This window comes from Engystomops pustulosus, chromosome 4 (genome assembly GCF_040894005.1).
Source record: "Engystomops pustulosus chromosome 4, aEngPut4.maternal, whole genome shotgun sequence".
Taxonomy (NCBI): Eukaryota; Metazoa; Chordata; class Amphibia; order Anura; family Leptodactylidae; genus Engystomops; species Engystomops pustulosus.
In genome coordinates, this window is record NC_092414.1 from 4345602 (window position 1) to 4366772 (window position 21171).

At 52.9% G+C, this 21171-nt stretch overlaps 1 protein-coding gene across 1 annotated transcript in view; it reads left to right on the top strand.

The window, feature by feature from the left end:
- The first annotated feature begins 256 nt into the window (after nucleotides 1-256).
- IRAG2 (inositol 1,4,5-triphosphate receptor associated 2) overlaps nucleotides 257-21171 on the top strand; it is a 53668-nt gene continuing 32753 nt past the window's right edge. Inside the window, exons 1-16 of the mRNA XM_072144810.1 lie at nucleotides 257-421; nucleotides 718-828; nucleotides 935-1115; nucleotides 1218-1294; nucleotides 1848-1929; nucleotides 2931-3089; nucleotides 3921-4038; nucleotides 4109-4159; nucleotides 4828-4905; nucleotides 4994-5050; nucleotides 5201-5260; nucleotides 5826-5890; nucleotides 5970-6072; nucleotides 11305-11445; nucleotides 11535-11636; nucleotides 11849-12012. Of these exons, the coding sequence (XP_072000911.1) occupies nucleotides 406-421; nucleotides 718-828; nucleotides 935-1115; nucleotides 1218-1294; nucleotides 1848-1929; nucleotides 2931-3089; nucleotides 3921-4038; nucleotides 4109-4159; nucleotides 4828-4905; nucleotides 4994-5050; nucleotides 5201-5260; nucleotides 5826-5890; nucleotides 5970-6072; nucleotides 11305-11445; nucleotides 11535-11636; nucleotides 11849-12012 (1565 nt within the window). The 5' untranslated portion in view covers nucleotides 257-405. The remainder of the gene's footprint in view (nucleotides 422-717; nucleotides 829-934; nucleotides 1116-1217; nucleotides 1295-1847; nucleotides 1930-2930; nucleotides 3090-3920; nucleotides 4039-4108; nucleotides 4160-4827; nucleotides 4906-4993; nucleotides 5051-5200; nucleotides 5261-5825; nucleotides 5891-5969; nucleotides 6073-11304; nucleotides 11446-11534; nucleotides 11637-11848; nucleotides 12013-21171) is intronic.

A 21171-nucleotide genomic window follows, 5' to 3' on the forward strand; every position in this document is an offset into this window, starting at 1 on the left:
AACCTGGAGGAGGTCCTGAAGAACCGAGCCATGAAGAACACCAGCAAGGACCTGGTCAGCTTCTCCAGCCCCGGGAACGGGACCTTGTTCTCCCCGGCGGCGCCGTCCCCCGGTCTCCAGCAGGTGGCGGACTGCGACTCTCCGCTCGGTGCCGCGCTCTACCCCACCAGCCTGGCCACCAAGGAGCCCACCACCAAAGCGTGGCCAACCTGCGGGTCACACAGCTGCTCCACACCCGTGGTGGGACCTCGCGAAACCCACTTCAAGTTCCAGTCCGTTCTCCCCCGGCTCGGAGTATAAGAGCGTCATCCTGAGGACCGAGTCCTCTCCTCCGTCCCCAATTTCTACTACGAGCGCAAATCCGATCACTTCACACTGAGATCTCCCGTCGTGAAGAGACTGTCCATGAGCGAGAGCACAGGTAACCGGGGGAGACACCACAGGGGGCGGGGCTGTGACTATCCAAGAGGTAGTCACAGCCCCGCCTCACACGGGAGATACAGGCGGGGGGCGGGGTTGTGACTACCTCTCACACAGTTTATACAGGCAGGGGCGGGGCATCACACAGGATATACAGGCAGGGGGCGGGGCTGTGACTACCTCTCACACAGGAGATACAGGCAGGGGGCGGGGCTGTGACTACCTCTCACACAGGATATACAGGCAGGGGGCGGGGCTGTGACTACCTCTTGGATGATATCACTTCTTTCTCCCCAGGGTTCCGGCGGGTGATGGAGACTAGGCCGGAGCCTGCCGGTGAGGTCAGCCTTATCTGTGAGGAAGACTTGTTGGACAGTATCTTCCATGCGTGTGACACGGAGCACAGAGGTGAGGGGGGGGGGGGGGGGGGGGGCGTTGTGTTGTGTCTCATGATCTAGATGATATTGACAAGGGGGCGGGGTTATGGTGACCATTTGGCTGCTTGCCTTGTCAGGTAAGGTGGCCGTGTCTAAGATCGTGGACTACCTGCGGCACACGACCAGTCGCGGCTCGGAGGATAGCGGCCTGAGCGAGCTGTGCCACATGCTGGACCCCGAGAGGCGAGACATCTCCATGGACCTGGACACCTACCACGCCATCATGAGGGAGTGGGTGGACGACTGCAGGAACAACGGGTGAGCTGCTTAAAGGGGACTTCCATCAGGAGCTTATTACAGCCTGTGGCCAGCGGGGCAGCACCTGTTACTGATGTGACTTATTCATGACGTCTCCTATAGGACCGAGGGCAAAACCAGAGAATCCGCCCTGGCCGCGGAAGACTCCATGATCAAACTGCGCGAGAGTCTGCTGGCGGGTGAGAAGAGGGCGGGACCTTCAATAATGGCCCCATCGCTGCCCCTGGCGCTGTGCCGCCCCCATCATCACCCCTGGCGCTGTGCCGCCCCCATCATCACCCCTGGCGCTGTGCCGCCCCCATCATCACCCCTGGCGCTGTGCCGCCCCCATCATCACCCCCTGGCGCTGTGCCGCCCCCATCATCACCCCTGGCGCTGTGCCGCCCCCATCATCACCCCTGGCGCTGTGCCGCCCCCATCATCACCCCTGGCGCTGTGCCGCCCCCATCATCACCCCTGGCGCTGTGCCGCCCCCATCATCACCCCTGGCGCTGTGCCGCCCCCATCATCACCCCTGGCGCTGTGCCGCCCCCATCATCACCCCTGGCGCTGTGCCGCCCCCATCATCACCCCTGGCGCTGTGCCGCCCCCATCATCACCCCTGGCGCTGTGCCGCCCCCATCATCACCCCTGGCGCTGTGCCGCCCCCATCATCACCCCTGGTGGCAGTCGATATGGCAGTACGTTTATGCTCCTCCAGGTGTATAACCTGCAGTGTTCTCCCCCTTGCAGTGCGCAGGATCTCGGGCACCACCATGAATGTGACCTGCGGGAGTCTGGAGGCGTTCGGTGGCGACATTTCCAGAGGAGACCTGTGAGTGGCAGCACTGAGTATCAGTTATATAGGACTACAAAGGATGAAAATCAGAGAGGCCTTAACCTCCGTGTGATCCCTGATGAGCATTTACCCCTCCTGCACACACAGCTGAGGGTTTGTTACACTGTGTCAGTGCAAGTAAGATCTACAAACCTGAAGAGGAATCCCTGCTGCACTACACAGTGTAACCAGCAGGGGGAGACCGTGCACAATGTAATGAGACCAAAGGTCGTGTCAGAGGGGACTATAGTGCAGATATATATATATCCTCTCCCTCCGTATCCTCCGATATCATCACATTATCTATCACTTCCCCATTCAGCAGAATTATGTAAAATTCATGTTTTGAATGAACACAACCGAAATACTCCAGAGCTGCAATCACTCGCACATGCAGCATCCCCCACCGGGTGCTTGGTATGGGGAGCGGAGGGCGTCCTACAGCCTGGCAGCTCTCCAGCAGGGGGTGTGTGCAAGAAATAAGGAGGGAGAGGCTGATGTACTGGATCTCCCTGGGGCAGCCCCTGAGTGTCTGTAGTATGTGTCCCTGGATAATGGATGGGGGAGCCCGTGGTGGTAACAGCCGTATCCAGGGATCAGGGGGAGGAAATAACTTACGGTTCTTTATTGAACAGGTAGCAGGTAACAGACCATGTGCTCCCCCTGCACATACACTCCCTGGTCAGGTGGTAGCTCCTCTCCAATCACACTCCAGTTTACAGTACAGCCACATAATTGGATAACATCTTACACCCATTTAACTATCGCCTCTCCAGGCAGAGGCTACAGCTGCAGTTACATAATGTCCAGGTTCTAGAACCTTCATAGAGGGTGCGTAACTCCCCCTCACAGCTCCTGACCTGGAGAGGGCGCTTTTCGCAACTACCAGCCTGTCTATGTATTGGCAGGGGCGTTGCACTATATGTACAGTGACTGCTCCAGCAGCAGAATAGTGAGTGCAGCTCCTGGTGTCACATGATGAGTTGTCCTCCCTGTAGGGACACGTCGGACCTGATCACCTGTATCGCGGACCTTCAGTACAATAACCAGAACCTGCAGGAGAAGTATGGGAAGCTGAAGGCGGCCATTGAAGCGCAGGAAGAATCCAACCAGCGGCTCCTGGAGGAGAACGAGGAGCTGCGCAACCAGTGGAAGAGGTAAGTGCTCCCTATTCCCGTGGTGCAGGGGGTTTGCTTATTCAAACTACCTGAGGATGATGGATGACTCCTGACATGATGAGGGTTTTCCTCTGCAGTGGAGCAGCCACAGAACATGTGATCACTACTAATACAATCCATGGAAGTCGTACAGTATAACAGTCCTGCATCAGGAGGAGATACTTTGTAGCCACTTCCCTCAATTGCACTTAAAGGGATTGTCCCAGGAAGACAAAATATCACATTCTCTAATTCACTGATATTAACAAAACTGCAGCATCTCGCAGATCTAAGCCCACCCTGCCTCTATCAGTCCTGGTGGACACGAGTTCAGTCCCCCCGAGACCCGACCCTGTAACTTCTGACCTAGGGTTCGGGCGCCATATTGCCTGAGGTTTTACGGAGATCGTGTCTCTTTCTGCCCTCTTCACTCCAGCCCCTCCCCCTGCGCTCTAGCCCCACCCCCCACAGTCCAGGGCGGAGCTTACACTGATGCACAGACACTGACCTCCAGATAAGTTATAAGAAAAGTTATTTATGGGGGGAGGGAGGCACAGCAGATCTCCTAGTGTGTGCGCAGCTGACATGTAGCAGAGCTGGAGAGTCATTGTGTGTTATATGCATCTCTGATGTCTCATCTCTTTGTAAGTGTCAGATAGTAGTGAATGTTCAGAAGGTAAATGAAAAGTGTATATAACCCTGGACCCTAATAATCTAAGCACATTGTCAGCACACAGCATCTCACATCATCTTGTATACAGGCGAGGGGCTCCTGATTTTGGGGGGTGACCCCACCCTCACCCACCTCTGGTGTTGCTCTTCTTGTTGCAGCGCTCAGCAGTCTATCATGAGGGTTCGCACCCTGAAAGGAGAAATGGAGGACCTGAAGCAGAACCTGTCAGGACTGGAGGAGGCCAAGTCCCTGCTCCTCGCCCAGAACAAGCAGATGGTAACAGCGCCTCCTGCAGGAAGATCCCGGATTACTGAGGATTTTACAACTTCTATTTAATTTTTTTTAGGAAAAAGAGAATCTTTCACTAATTCACAAGATCAGTTCCCTGCAGGAAGAGGTGAGTGCAGGACAGAGGCATCAATAATGCACAGAGCACAGCAGTGTGAGGTCTGATTACACATCTCTCCAAGACACTACATAACACTGGCTGCAGAGAGCACAGAGCACAGCAGTGTGAGGTCTGATTACACATCTCTCCAGGGACAATACATAACACTGGCTGCAGAGAGCACAGCAGTGTGAGGTCTGATTACACATCTCTCCAGGGACAATACATAACACTGGCTGCAGAGAGCACAGGGCACAGCAGTGTGAGGTCTGATTACACATCTCTCCAAGACACTACATAACACTGGCTGCAGAGAGCACAGCAGTGTGAGGTCTGATTACACATCTCTCCAGGGACAGTACATAACACTGGCTGCAGAGAGCACAGAGCACAGCAGTGTGAGGTCTGATTACACATCTCTCTAGGGACAATACATAGCACTGGCTGCAGAGAGCACAGAGCGCAGCAGTGTGAGGTCTGATTACACATCTCTCCAGGGACAGTACATAACACTGGCTGCAGAGAGCACAGAGCACAGCAGTGTGAGGTCTGATTACACATCTCTGCAGGGACAATACATAACACTGGCTGCAGAGAGCACAGAGCGCAGCAGTGTGAGGTCTGATTACACATCTCTGGTCACTGACCCCTTGTCACATCTTTTGCCTCCATCACAGAACTTGCGCAGCTCCCTGGATGTTGAAGAGATGAGGAAGTCTTTGTCTCTAGTCACTGATAAAGCTGCAGGGCTCCAGGTGAGGTCCGGACCCCCTTCCCCATGGATCACATACACGGGGGGGGCTTCGTACTATATCACCTCGGTCTCCTGTTCTCTCTTCGCAGTCACAGATGACGGATTTTGAGAGCGCGCTGCACAGGAAGGACGCGGCGCTCCTGGTGGTCAGTGCAGGGAGTGCGGGGTCTTTACTATACAGGGTCTATGTAAAGACATGTTAGTCTAGATCTCTGCTTGCTGTCTGTGAACACGTCCATGGGCTGAGGCTCTGTTGCCTTGTATTAGTGTTGACTGTTGTCTCCTCCACTTTGCAGAAAGATCTTTATGTGGAAGAGTTGAAGTCCACCCTGATGGAGTACAGCTCGGTCATCGAGGTAACGGCCCCTCCTCCTCATGATTTGGGGGTCCCTGTTACCCTTCTTAGGTCATTTGGTCGGCAAACAACCTCCTCCTCCTCCCGTCCAGACTAATTCTGTCATCCTAAGACCGAGGGGGCGTGTGTTGTATGCTCAATCATCTGATTGGCTCATAGGTGAATAAGGGGAGGGGCTTGTTATAAATCCAACCCCTGCAGAGCACCTTAGTAAAACCTTAGTGTACAGCCTGTCTTAAAGGCATTGTCCCAACATTCACTGCCATCTCCTATACACAGAACACTGATCAGTGCTCAGCTGGCCTTCAGGACCCCAACAGGTCTCAGGAGAGGGGTCCTGCTCCCTGTAATGGGAACAAAGCTAATTATTTAAAGGGAATCTCCACTAACTGGTGTCTGTCCCGTCAAAGCTCTAATTTATCTGGACTTGGGAACTTGAACTTCTCAAGACTTTTATCAGGTGCAAATCCTGAGGTGTGAACTGGCTCCAATATGTTCACTTGGTTCATTATATTGCGAAGATTAAACTTCCCCTTTAATTTCCTTTCTCATCATTTCCTTCACAGAACTTGAGAATTCAGAAGAGTAAATTAGAGAATAATCTGCAACAAATGGAGCAGGAGCTTCTCCAGTGAGTGACGAGAAGACGACCCCCGACCTGTGACCTGATCCTTTATCTTCTGATCACATTCATTGTCTTCTCCTCTCAGGAATGGGATAAACTCTCCAATCACCTACAAGCTGAACCGCGTCATCAGCGGAGGCCACAACTCCCTGCACACAGAGCTGGAATATGCACAGCAATCACTGGAGGTGACCGATAACCATCTCTATATGGCCACCACTAGGGGGAGCTCACTACATACAGATTATACACCACCGCTAGGAGGAGATCACTACATACACATTATACACTACCACTAGGGGGAGATCACTACATACACATTATACACCACCACTAGGAGGAGATCACTACATACACATTATACACCACCACTAGGAGGAGATCACTACATACAGATTATACACCACCACTAGGAGGAGATCACTACATACACATTATACACCACCACTAGGGGGAGATCACTACATACACATTATACACCACCACTAGGAGGAGATCACTACATACACATTATACACCACCACTAGGAGGAGATCACTACATACAGATTATACACCACCACTAGGGGGAGATCACTACATACACATTATACACCACCACTAGGAGGAGATCACTACGTACACATTATACACCACCACTAGGGGGAGATCACTACGTACACATTATACACCACCACTAGGGGGAGATCACTACGTACACATTATACACCACCACTAGGGGGAGATCACTACGTACACATTATACACCACCACTAGGGGAGATCACTACGTACACATTATACACCACCACTAGGGGGAGATCACTACGTACACATTATACACCACCAGTAGGGGGAGATCACTACGTACACATTATACACCACCACTAGGGGGAGCTCACTACGTACACATTATACACCACCACTAGGGGGAGATCACTACGTACACATTATACACCACCAGTAGGGGGAGATCACTACGTACACATTATACACCACCACTAGGGGGAGCTCACTACGTACACATTATACACCACCACTAGGGGGAGCTCACTACGTACACATTATACACCACCACTAGGGGGAGATCACTACGTACACATTATACACCACCACTAGGGGGAGATCACTACGTACACATTATACACCACCACTAGGGGGAGCTCACTACGTACACATTATACACCACCACTAGGGGGAGCTCACTACGTACACATTATACACCACCACTAGGGGGAGCTCACTACGTACACATTATACACCACCACTAGGGGGAGATCACTACGTACACATTATACACCACCACTAGGGGGAGCTCACTACGTACACATTATACACCACCACTAGGGGGAGCTCACTACGTACACATTATACACCACCACTAGGGGGAGCTCACTACGTACACATTATACACCACCACTAGGGGGAGCTCACTACGTACACATTATACACCACCACTAGGGGGAGCTCACTACGTACACATTATACACCACCACTAGGGGGAGCTCACTACGTACACATTATACACCACCACTAGGGGGAGCTCACTACGTACACATTATACACCACCACTAGGGGGAGCTCACTACGTACACATTATACACCACCACTAGGGGGAGCTCACTACGTACACATTATACACCACCACTAGGGGGAGATCACTACGTACACATTATACACCACCACTAGGGGGAGATCACTACGTACACATTATACACCACCACTAGGGGGAGATCACTACGTACACATTATACACCACCACTAGGGGGAGATCACTACGTACACATTATACACCACCACTAGGGGGAGATCACTACGTACACATTATACACCACCACTAGGGGGAGATCACTACGTACACATTATACACCACCACTAGGGGGAGATCACTACGTACACATTATACACCACCACTAGGGGGAGATCACTACGTACACATTATACACCACCACTAGGGGGAGATCACTACGTACACATTATACACCACCACTAGGGGGAGATCACTACGTACACATTATACACCACCACTAGGGGGAGATCACTACGTACACATTATACACCACCACTAGGGGGAGATCACTACGTACACATTATACACCACCACTAGGGGGAGATCACTACGTACACATTATACACCACCACTAGGGGGAGATCACTACGTACACATTATACACCACCACTAGGGGGAGATCACTACGTACACATTATACACCACCACTAGGGGGAGATCACTACGTACACATTATACACCACCACTAGGGGGAGATCACTACGTACACATTATACACCACCACTAGGGGGAGATCACTACGTACACATTATACACCACCACTAGGGGGAGATCACTACGTACACATTATACACCACCACTAGGGGGAGATCACTACGTACACATTATACACCACCACTAGGGGGAGATCACTACGTACACATTATACACCACCACTAGGGGGAGATCACTACGTACACATTATACACCACCACTAGGGGGAGATCACTACGTACACATTATACACCACCACTAGGGGGAGATCACTACGTACACATTATACACCACCACTAGGGGGAGATCACTACGTACACATTATACACCACCACTAGGGGGAGATCACTACGTACACATTATACACCACCACTAGGGGGAGATCACTACGTACACATTATACACCACCACTAGGGGGAGATCACTACGTACACATTATACACCACCACTAGGGGGAGATCACTACGTACACATTATACACCACCACTAGGGGGAGATCACTACGTACACATTATACACCACCACTAGGGGGAGATCACTACGTACACATTATACACCACCACTAGGGGGAGATCACTACGTACACATTATACACCACCACTAGGGGGAGATCACTACGTACACATTATACACCACCACTAGGGGGAGATCACTACGTACACATTATACACCACCACTAGGGGGAGATCACTACGTACACATTATACACCACCACTAGGGGGAGATCACTACGTACACATTATACACCACCACTAGGGGGAGATCACTACGTACACATTATACACCACCACTAGGGGGAGATCACTACGTACACATTATACACCACCACTAGGGGGAGATCACTACGTACACATTATACACCACCACTAGGGGGAGATCACTACGTACACATTATACACCACCACTAGGGGGAGATCACTACGTACACATTATACACCACCACTAGGGGGAGATCACTACGTACACATTATACACCACCACTAGGGGGAGATCACTACGTACACATTATACACCACCACTAGGGGGAGATCACTACGTACACATTATACACCACCACTAGGGGGAGATCACTACGTACACATTATACACCACCACTAGGGGGAGATCACTACGTACACATTATACACCACCACTAGGGGGAGATCACTACGTACACATTATACACCACCACTAGGGGGAGATCACTACGTACACATTATACACCACCACTAGGGGGAGATCACTACGTACACATTATACACCACCACTAGGGGGAGATCACTACGTACACATTATACACCACCACTAGGGGGAGATCACTACGTACACATTATACACCACCACTAGGGGGAGATCACTACGTACACATTATACACCACCACTAGGGGGAGATCACTACGTACACATTATACACCACCACTAGGGGGAGATCACTACGTACACATTATACACCACCACTAGGGGGAGATCACTACGTACACATTATACACCACCACTAGGGGGAGATCACTACGTACACATTATACACCACCACTAGGGGGAGATCACTACGTACACATTATACACCACCACTAGGGGGAGATCACTACGTACACATTATACACCACCACTAGGGGGAGATCACTACGTACACATTATACACCACCACTAGGGGGAGATCACTACGTACACATTATACACCACCACTAGGGGGAGATCACTACGTACACATTATACACCACCACTAGGGGGAGATCACTACGTACACATTATACACCACCACTAGGGGGAGATCACTACGTACACATTATACACCACCACTAGGGGGAGATCACTACGTACACATTATACACCACCACTAGGGGGAGATCACTACGTACACATTATACACCACCACTAGGGGGAGATCACTACGTACACATTATACACCACCACTAGGGGGAGATCACTACGTACACATTATACACCACCACTAGGGGGAGATCACTACGTACACATTATACACCACCACTAGGGGGAGATCACTACGTACACATTATACACCACCACTAGGGGGAGATCACTACGTACACATTATACACCACCACTAGGGGGAGATCACTACGTACACATTATACACCACCACTAGGGGGAGATCACTACGTACACATTATACACCACCACTAGGGGGAGATCACTACGTACACATTATACACCACCACTAGGGGGAGATCACTACGTACACATTATACACCACCACTAGGGGGAGATCACTACGTACACATTATACACCACCACTAGGGGGAGATCACTACGTACACATTATACACCACCACTAGGGGGAGATCACTACGTACACATTATACACCACCACTAGGGGGAGATCACTACGTACACATTATACACCACCACTAGGGGGAGATCACTACGTACACATTATACACCACCACTAGGGGGAGATCACTACGTACACATTATACACCACCACTAGGGGGAGATCACTACGTACACATTATACACCACCACTAGGGGGAGATCACTACGTACACATTATACACCACCACTAGGGGGAGATCACTACGTACACATTATACACCACCACTAGGGGGAGATCACTACGTACACATTATACACCACCACTAGGGGGAGATCACTACGTACACATTATACACCACCACTAGGGGGAGATCACTACGTACACATTATACACCACCACTAGGGGGAGATCACTACGTACACATTATACACCACCACTAGGGGGAGATCACTACGTACACATTATACACCACCACTAGGGGGAGATCACTACGTACACATTATACACCACCACTAGGGGGAGATCACTACGTACACATTATACACCACCACTAGGGGGAGATCACTACGTACACATTATACACCACCACTAGGGGGAGATCACTACGTACACATTATACACCACCACTAGGGGGAGATCACTACGTACACATTATACACCACCACTAGGGGGAGATCACTACGTACACATTATACACCACCACTAGGGGGAGATCACTACGTACACATTATACACCACCACTAGGGGGAGATCACTACGTACACATTATACACCACCACTAGGGGGAGATCACTACGTACACATTATACACCACCACTAGGGGGAGATCACTACGTACACATTATACACCACCACTAGGGGGAGATCACTACGTACACATTATACACCACCACTGTAGAGTCCTGATCCTTGTCTCTTATGTCCAGGTGTCTACAGCTGAGTGGATCTCCTCTGGAGGACGGACCTCTTCTCTTGATGTGACTTTGGATCGGGAGGTTCTGATGTTGCTCCAGGGGCCGGGCCATGAGCAGATAGCTGCTGAGTTCAGAGCTGCACTCCAGGCGCTGGTGAGGTGGCCGGTGATGACGTTGGTGGCAGACGTGGAGTTTGGTCGTCTGATCCTCCTGACTGTTATCTGTGGATTTCTCTTCTATAGCAGGAAGACTCGGGCAGGATGGCCGACCAGGTGCTGCTCCCCCTGCAGAACCTGATTGAGTCCGATATTGATGTGAAGGACCTGTCCGGGAAGATGCTGGAGGCAAGTACCAAAAAAATTATCTTATTGTGATCCATCTGCACCTGAGTGGTCGTCATGTAATACCGCAGATCGCCTGTAGTGGCCGCCACACACACAACTTCTCAAGCTGATCAATGATCGCTGGGATCGCAGATCACCGACGTCTTAGTTACATTTCTGCCTCACAGCAAAGACCAAGAGGTTCCATGCAGGAGGTTTCTACTTCTTCTCAGGTTATTCAGAAAGATTTGAGGGAACGGAGGAAAAACTGGGAACAGAAATTAAAACAACTGGAGAAGCACAACGACTCCCTGGACCAGGAGTTCGCAAAATTATCAGGAAACCTACGGAGGATGAAGACCGAGCAACTGCACCTGAAGAAGGAGCTGACCGCCAGGTGTGTGATGGGGGAGGGGCTTATACATAGGGGGCAGTATTATAGTAGTTATATTCCTGTACACAGGGGGCAGTATTATAGTGGTTATATTCCTGTACATAGGGGGCAGTATTATAGTAGTTATATTCCTGTACATAGGGGGCAGTATTATAGTAGTTATATTCCTGTACATAGGAGGCAGTATTATAGTAGTTATATTCTTGTACATAGGGGGCAGTATTATAGTAGTTATATTCCTGTACATAGGAGGCAGTATTATAGTAGTTATATTCCTGTACATAGGAGGCAGTATTATAGTAGTTATATTCTTGTACATAGGGGGCAGTATTATAGTAGTTATATTCCTGTACATAGGGGGCAGTATTATAGTAGTTATATTCCTGTACATAGGGGGCAGTATTATAGTAGTTATATTCTTGTACATAGGGGGCAGTATTATAGTAGTTATATTCCTGTACATAGGGGGCAGTATTATAGTAGTTATATTCCTGTACATAGGAGGCAGTATTATAGTAGTTATATTCTTGTACATAGGGGGCAGTATTATAGTAGTTATATTCCTGTACATAGGGGGCAGTATTATAGTAGTTATATTCCTGTACATAGGGGGCAGTATTATAGTAGTTATATTCTTGTACATAGGGGGCAGTATTATAGTAGTTATATTCCTGTACATAGGGGGCAGTATTATAGTAGTTATATTCCTGTACATAGGGGGCAGTATTATAGTAGTTATATTCCTGTACATAGGGAGCAGTATTATAGTAGTTATATTCTTGTACATAGGGGGCAGTATTATAGTAGTTATATTCCTGTACATAGGGGCAGTATTATAGTAGTTATATTCCTGTACATAGGGGCAGTATTATACTAGTTATATTCCTGTACATAGGGGGCAGTATTATAGTAGTTATATTCCTGTACATAGGGGGCAGTATTATAGTAGTTATATTCTTGTACATAGGGGGCAGTATTATAGTAGTTATATTCTTGTACATAGGGGGCAGTATTATAGTAGTTATATTCCTGTACATAGGAGGCAGTATTATAGTAGTTATATTCCTGTACATAGGGGCAGTATTATACTAGTTATATTCCTGTACATAGGGGGCAGTATTATAGTAGTTATATTCCTGTACATAGGGGGCAGTATTATAGTAGTTATATTCTTGTACATAGGGGGCAGTATTATAGTAGTTATATTCTTGTACATAGGGGGCAGTATTATAGTAGTTATATTCCTGTACATAGGAGGCAGTATTATAGTAGTTATATTCCTGTACACGGGGGCAGTATTATAGTAGTTATATTCTTGTACATAGGGGGCAGTATTATAGTAGGTATATCCCTATACATAGAGGGCAGTATTATAGTAGTTATATTCCTGTACATAGAGGGCAGTATTATAGTAGTTATATTCTTGTACATAGGGGGCAGTATTATAGTAGTTATATTCTTGTACATAGGGGGCAGTATTATAGTAGTTATATTCCTGTACATAGGGGGCAGTATTATAGTAGTTATATTCCTGTACATAGGGGGCAGTATTATAGTAGTTATATTCCTGTACATAGGGGACAGTATTATAGTAGTTATATTCCTGTACATAGGGGGCAGTATTATAGTAGTTATATTCCTGTACATAGGGGGCAGTATTATAGTAGTTGTGTTGGTCAGATGTGCTGCATTAGTTTAGTTCCCTGGCAGTAGATGAAGGGTTAATGAGCGGCACTTGGTGGAGATTTGGCAGGTGTAGCGGGAGCTTTGTCCTTGTGGTGTCTGTGTTCTGTATTCATGATGTGAATGTAAACATCATTTAATCGCTGAGCGGCTTCTCGGGGGGAGAATAATCCGTCTCTGGACTCGCGTGACGCTGCCCCTCCCCCTCTTTCCTGGCTGTACTTGGTCTTGGTGTGTGGATGATGGGAGTTGTGCTCTGCCCTCTGTGATATAATGGTCTGGATGGTGGAATATGTTGTGAAAAATCATCTAGTAGAAAAACCAAATCTGAACGTCAAGTCAAATATTTTTCAAAAATCGGTCTAATTAATCCAGACGCTGGCTCCTCCCCTCTCAGGGGCGGGGCTACTTTAAAATCTTAAATGGGAACCTTCTTATAGTTTTTTTTTTTTTTTTTTTTCTTTTCTTTAATATTATTACATATTTGAATTTCTGAGGAAAAATTACATTGCTTCATTCTATGATTCAAGTTATTTTATGGGCGGGGGGAATGCCAGTCCCATTCAAGTTATTTTATGGGCGGGGGGAATGCCAGTCCCCGACCTCTCGCACATTGGGGGCTGGGGGGTAATGCCAGTCCCCGACCTCTCGCACATTGGGGGCTGGGGGGTAATGCCAGTCCCCGACCTCTCGCACATTGGGGGCTGGGGGGTAATGCCAGTCCCCGACCTCTCGCACATTGGGGGCTGGGGGGTAATGCCAGTCCCCGACCTCTCGCACATTGGGGGCTGGGGGGTAATGCCAGTCCCCGACCTCTCGCACATTGGGGGCTGGGGGGTAATGCCAGTCCCCGACCTCTCGCACATTGGGGGCTGGGGGGTAATGCCAGTCCCCGACCTCTCGCACATTGGGGGCTGGGGGGTAATGCCAGTCCCCGACCTCTCGCACATTGGGGGCTGGGGGGTAATGCCAGTCCCCGACCTCTCGCACATTGGGGGCTGGGGGGTAATGCCAGTCCCCGACCTCTCGCACATTGGGGGCTGGGGGGTAATGCCAGTCCCCGACCTCTCGCACATTGGGGGCTGGGGGGTAATGCCAGTCCCCGACCTCTCGCACATTGGGGGCTGGGGGGTAATGCCAGTCCCCGACCTCTCGCACATTGGGGGCTGGGGGGTAATGCCAGTCCCCGACCTCTCGCACATTGGGGGCTGGGGGGTAATGCCAGTCCCCGACCTCTCGCACATTGGGGGCTGGGGGGTAATGCCAGTCCCCGACCTCTCGCACATTGGGGGCTGGGGGGTAATGCCAGTCCCCGACCTCTCGCACATTGGGGGCTGGGGGGTAATGCCAGTCCCCGACCTCTCGCACATTGGGGGCTGGGGGGTAATGCCAGTCCCCGACCTCTCGCACATTGGGGGCTGGGGGGTAATGCCAGTCCCCGACCTCTCGCACATTGGGGGCTGGGGGGTAATGCCAGTCCCCGACCTCTCGCACATTGGGGGCTGGGGGGTAATGCCAGTCCCCGACCTCTCGCACATTGGGGGCTGGGGGGTAATGCCAGTCCCCGACCTCTCGCACATTGGGGGCTGGGGGGTAATGCCAGTCCCCGACCTCTCGCACATTGGGGGCTGGGGGGTAATGCCAGTCCCCGACCTCTCGCACATTGGGGGCTGGGGGGTAATGCCAGTCCCCGACCTCTCGCACATTGGGGGCTGGGGGGTAATGCCAGTCCCCGACCTCTCGCACATTGGGGGCTGGGGGGTAATGCCAGTCCCCGACCTCTCGCACATTGGGGGCTGGGGGGTAATGCCAGTCCCCGACCTCTCGCACATTGGGGGCTGGGGGGTAATGCCAGTCCCCGACCTCTCGCACATTGGGGGCTGGGGGGTAATGCCAGTCCCCGACCTCTCGCACATTGGGGGCTGGGGGGTAATGCCAGTCCCCGACCTCTCGCACATTGGGGGCTGGGGGGTAATGCCAGTCCCCGACCTCTCGCACATTGGGGGCTGGGGGGTAATGCCAGTCCCCGACCTCTCGCACATTGGGGGCTGGGGGGTAATGCCAGTCCCCGACCTCTCGCACATTGGGGGCTGGGGGGTAATGCCAGTCCCCGACCTCTCGCACATTGGGGGCTGGGGGGTAATGCCAGTCCCCGACCTCTCGCACATTGGGGGCTGGGGGGTAATGCCAGTCCCCGACCTCTCGCACATTGGGGGCTGGGGGGTAATGCCAGTCCCCGACCTCTCGCACATTGGGGGCTGGGGGGTAATGCCAGTCCCCGACCTCTCGCACATTGGGGGCTGGGGGGTAATGCCAGTCCCCGACCTCTCGCACATTGGGGGCTGGGGGGTAATGCCAGTCCCCGACCTCTCGCACATTGGGGGCTGGGGGGTAATGCCAGTCCCCGACCTCTCGCACATTGGGGGCTGGGGGGTAATGCCAGTCCCCGACCTCTCGCACATTGGGGGCTGGGGGGTAATGCCAGTCCCCGACCTCTCGCACATTGGGGGCTGGGGGGTAATGCCAGTCCCCGACCTCTCGCACATTGGGGGCTGGGGGGTAATGCCAGTCCCCGACCTCTCGCACATTGGGGGCTGGGGGGTAATGCCAGTCCCCGACCTCTCGCACATTGGGGGCTGGGGGGTAATGCCAGTCCCCGACCTCTCGCACATTGGGGGCTGGGGGGTAATGCCAGTCCCCGACCTCTCGCACATTGGGGGCTGGGGGGTAATGCCAGTCCCCGACCTCTCGCACATTGGGGGCTGGGGGGTAATGCCAGTCCCCGACCTCTCGCACATTGGGGGCTGGGGGGTAATGCCAGTCCCCGACCTCTCGCACATTGGGGGCTGGGGGGTAATGCCAGTCCCCGACCTCTCGCACATTGGGGGCTGGGGGGTAATGCCAGTCCCCGACCTCTCGCACATTGGGGGCTGGGGGGTAATGCCAGTCCCCGACCTCTCGCACATTGGGGGCTGGGGGGTAATGCCAGTCCCCGACCTCTCGCACATTGGGGGCTGGGGGGTAATGCCAGTCCCCGACCTCTCGCACATTGGGGGCTGGGGGGTAATGCCAGTCCCCGACCTCTCGCACATTGGGGGCTGGGGGGTAATGCCAGTCCCCGACCTCTCGCACATTGGGGGCTGGGGGGTAATGCCAGTCCCCGACCTCTCGCACATTGGGGGCTGGGGGGTAATGCCAGTCCCCGACCTCTCGCACATTGGGGGCTGGGGGGTAATGCCAGTCCCCGACCTCTCGCACATTGGGGGCTGGGGGGTAATGCCAGTCCCCGACCTCTCGCACATTGGGGGCTGGGGGGTAATGCCAGTCCCCGACCTCTCGCACATTGGGGGCTGGGGGGTAATGCCAGTCCCCGACCTCTCGCACATTGGGGGCTGGGGGGTAATGCCAGTCCCCGACCTCTCGCACATTGGGGGCTGGGGGGTAATGCCAGTCCCCGACCTCTCGCACATTGGGGGCTGGGGGGTAATGCCAGTCCCCGACCTCTCGCACATTGGGGGCTGGGGGGTAATGCCAGTCCCCGACCTCTCGCACATTGGGGGCTGGGGGGTAATGCCAGTCCCCGACCTCTCGCACATTGGGGGCTGGGGGGTAATGCCAGTCCCCGACCTCTCGCACATTGGGGGCTGGGGGGTAATGCCAGTCCCCGACCTCTCGCACATTGGGGGCTGGGGGGTAATGCCAGTCCCCGACCTCTCGCACATTGGGGGCTGGGGGGTAATGCCAGTCCCCGACCTCTCGCACATTGGGGGCTGGGGGGTAATGCCAGTCCCCGACCTCTCGCACATTGGGGGCTGGGGGGTAATGCCAGTCCCCGACCTCTCGCACATTGGGGGCTGGGGGGTAATGCCAGTCCCCGACCTCTCGCACATTGGGGGCTGGGGGGTAATGCCAGTCCCCGACCTCTCGCACATTGGGGGCTGGGGGGTAATGCCAGTCCCCGACCTCTCGCACATTGGGGGCTGGGGGGTAATGCCAGTCCCCGACCTCTCGCACATTGGGGGCTGGGGGGTAATGCCAGTCCCCGACCTCTCGCACATTGGGGGCTGGGGGGTAATGCCAGTCCCCGACCTCTCGCACATTGGGGGCTGGGGGGTAATGCCAGTCCCCGACCTCTCGCACATTGGGGGCTGGGGGGTAATGCCAGTCCCCGACCTCTCGCACATTGGGGGCTGGGGGGTAATGCCAGTCCCCGACCTCTCGCACATTGGGGGCTGGGGGGTAATGCCAGTCCCCGACCTCTCGCACATTGGGGGCTGGGGGGTAATGCCAGTCCCCGACCTCTCGCACATTGGGGGCTGGGGGGTAATGCCAGTCCCCGACCTCTCGCACATTGGGGGCTGGGGGGTAATGCCAGTCCCCGACCTCTCGCACATTGGGGGCTGGGGGGTAATGCCAGTCCCCGACCTCTCGCACATTGGGGGCTGGGGGGTAATGCCAGTCCCCGACCTCTCGCACATTGGGGGCTGGGGGGTAATGCCAGTCCCCGACCTCTCGCACATTGGGGGCTGGGGGGTAATGCCAGTCCCCGACCTCTCGCACATTGGGGGCTGGGGGGTAATGCCAGTCCCCGACCTCTCGCACATTGGGGGCTGGGGGGTAATGCCAGTCCCCGACCTCTCGCACATTGGGGGCTGGGGGGTAATGCCAGTCCCCGACCTCTCGCACATTGGGGGCTGGGGGGTAATGCCAGTCCCCGACCTCTCGCACATTGGGGGCTGGGGGGTAATGCCAGTCCCCGACCTCTCGCACATTGGGGGCTGGGGGGTAATGCCAGTCCCCGACCTCTCGCACATTGGGGGCTGGGGGGTAATGCCAGTCCCCGACCTCTCGCACATTGGGGGCTGGGGGGTAATGCCAGTCCCCGACCTCTCGCACATTGGGGGCTGGGGGGTAATGCCAGTCCCCGACCTCTCGCACATTGGGGGCTGGGGGGTAATGCCAGTCCCCGACCTCTCGCACATTGGGGGCTGGGGGGTAATGCCAGTCCCCGACCTCTCGCACATTGGGGGCTGGGGGGTAATGCCAGTCCCCGACCTCTCGCACATTGGGGGCTGGGGGGTAATGCCAGTCCCCGACCTCTCGCACATTGGGGGCTGGGGGGTAATGCCAGTCCCCGACCTCTCGCACATTGGGGGCTGGGGGGTAATGCCAGTCCCCGACCTCTCGCACATTGGGGGCTGGGGGGTAATGCCAGTCCCCGACCTCTCGCACATTGGGGGCTGGGGGGTAATGCCAGTCCCCGACCTCTCGCACATTGGGGGCTGGGGGGTAATGCCAGTCCCCGACCTCTCGCACATTGGGGGCTGGGGGGTAATGCCAGTCCCCGACCTCTCGCACATTGGGGGCTGGGGGGTAATGCCAGTCCCCGACCTCTCGCACATTGGGGGCTGGGGGGTAATGCCAGTCCCCGACCTCTCGCACATTGGGGGCTGGGGGGTAATGCCAGTCCCCGACCTCTCGCACATTGGGGGCTGGGGGGTAATGCCAGTCCCCGACCTCTCGCACATTGGGGGCTGGGGGGTAATGCCAGTCCCCGACCTCTCGCACATTGGGGGCTGGGGGGTAATGCCAGTCCCCGACCTCTCGCACATTGGGGGCTGGGGGGTAATGCCAGTCCCCGACCTCTCGCACATTGGGGGCTGGGGGGTAATGCCAGTCCCCGACCTCTCGCACATTGGGGGCTGGGGGGTAATGCCAGTCCCCGACCTCTCGCACATTGGGGGCTGGGGGGTAATGCCAGTCCCCGACCTCTCGCACATTGGGGGCTGGGGGGTAATGCCAGTCCCCGACCTCTCGCACATTGGGGGCTGGGGGGTAATGCCAGTCCCCGACCTCTCGCACATTGGGGGCTGGGGGGTAATGCCAGTCCCCGACCTCTCGCACATTGGGGGCTGGGGGGTAATGCCAGTCCCCGACCTCTCGCACATTGGGGGCTGGGGGGTAATGCCAGTCCCCGACCTCTCGCACATTGGGGGCTGGGGGGTAATGCCAGTCCCCGACCTCTCGCACATTGGGGGCTGGGGGGTAATGCCAGTCCCCGACCTCTCGCACATTGGGGGCTGGGGGGTAATGCCAGTCCCCGACCTCTCGCACATTGGGGGCTGGGGGGTAATGCCAGTCCCCGACCTCTCGCACATTGACTGACTTAAGTTTTGCGAGAGCTTCTACCACTCTCCTAGGCACAGTTGGAGTGCGAGGCCCTGAGAAATTTTGCTTCACCCCCCTCCTCCTCATGTCGTCTTCATCTTCTGGTTTCCTACCTGGTCTCCCTAAGAATTATTTTCCTCCCTCCCAGCCCCCGCCTCTCGCACATTGGGGGCGGATGTTATGTCGGTCCCCCCTTCCCTCGTTTTTTTTTCCCCTTCCCTCGTTTTTCCCCTTCCCTCCCTCAAGTCTCTCAAACCCACCCATGAATAATTTCATGGCTGGATCGTAGTTATATTCCTGTACATAGGGGGCAGTATTATAGTAGTTATATCCCTGTACATAGGGGGCAGTATTATAGTAGTTATATTCTTGTACATAGGGGGCAGTATTATAGTAGTTATATTCTTGTACATAGGGGCAGTATTATAGTAGTTATATTCCTGTACATAGGGAGCAGTATTATAGTAGTTATATTCCTGTACATAGGGGGCAGTATTATAGTAGTTATATTCTTGTACATAGGGGGCAGTATTATAGTAGTTATATTCCTGTACATAGGGAGCAGTATTATAGTAGTTATATTCCTGTACATAGGGAGCAGTATTATAGTAGTTATATTCCTGTACATAGGGGGCAGTATTATAGTAGTTATATTCTTGTACATAGGAGGCAGTGTTATAGTAGTTATATTCTTGTACATAGGGAGCAGTATTATAGTAGTTATATTCCTGTACATAGGGGGCAGTGTTATAGTAGTTATATTCTTGTACATAGGGAGCAGTGTTATAGTAGTTATATTCCTGTACATAGGGGGCAGTGTTATAGTAGTTATATTCTTGTACATAGGGAGCAGTATTATAGTAGTTATATTCCTGTACATAGGGGGCAGTGTTATAGTAGATATATTCCTGTACATAGGGGGCAGTATTATAGTAGTTATATCCCTGTACATAGGGGGCAGTATTATAGTAGTTATATTCTTGTACATAGGGGGCAGTGTTATAGTAGATATATTCCTGTACATAGGGGGCAGTATTATAGTAGTTATATCCCTGTACATAGGGGGCAGTATTATAGTAGTTATATTCTTGTACATAGGGGGCAGTATTATAGTAGTTATATCCCTGTACATAGGGGGCAGTATTATAGTAGTTATATCCCTGTACATAGGGGGCAGTATTATAGTAGTTATATTCCTGTACATAGGGGGCAGTATTACAGTAGTTATATTCCTGTACATAGGGGGCAGTATTACAGTAGTTATATTCTTGTACATAGGGGCAGTATTATAGTAGTTATATTCCTGTACAT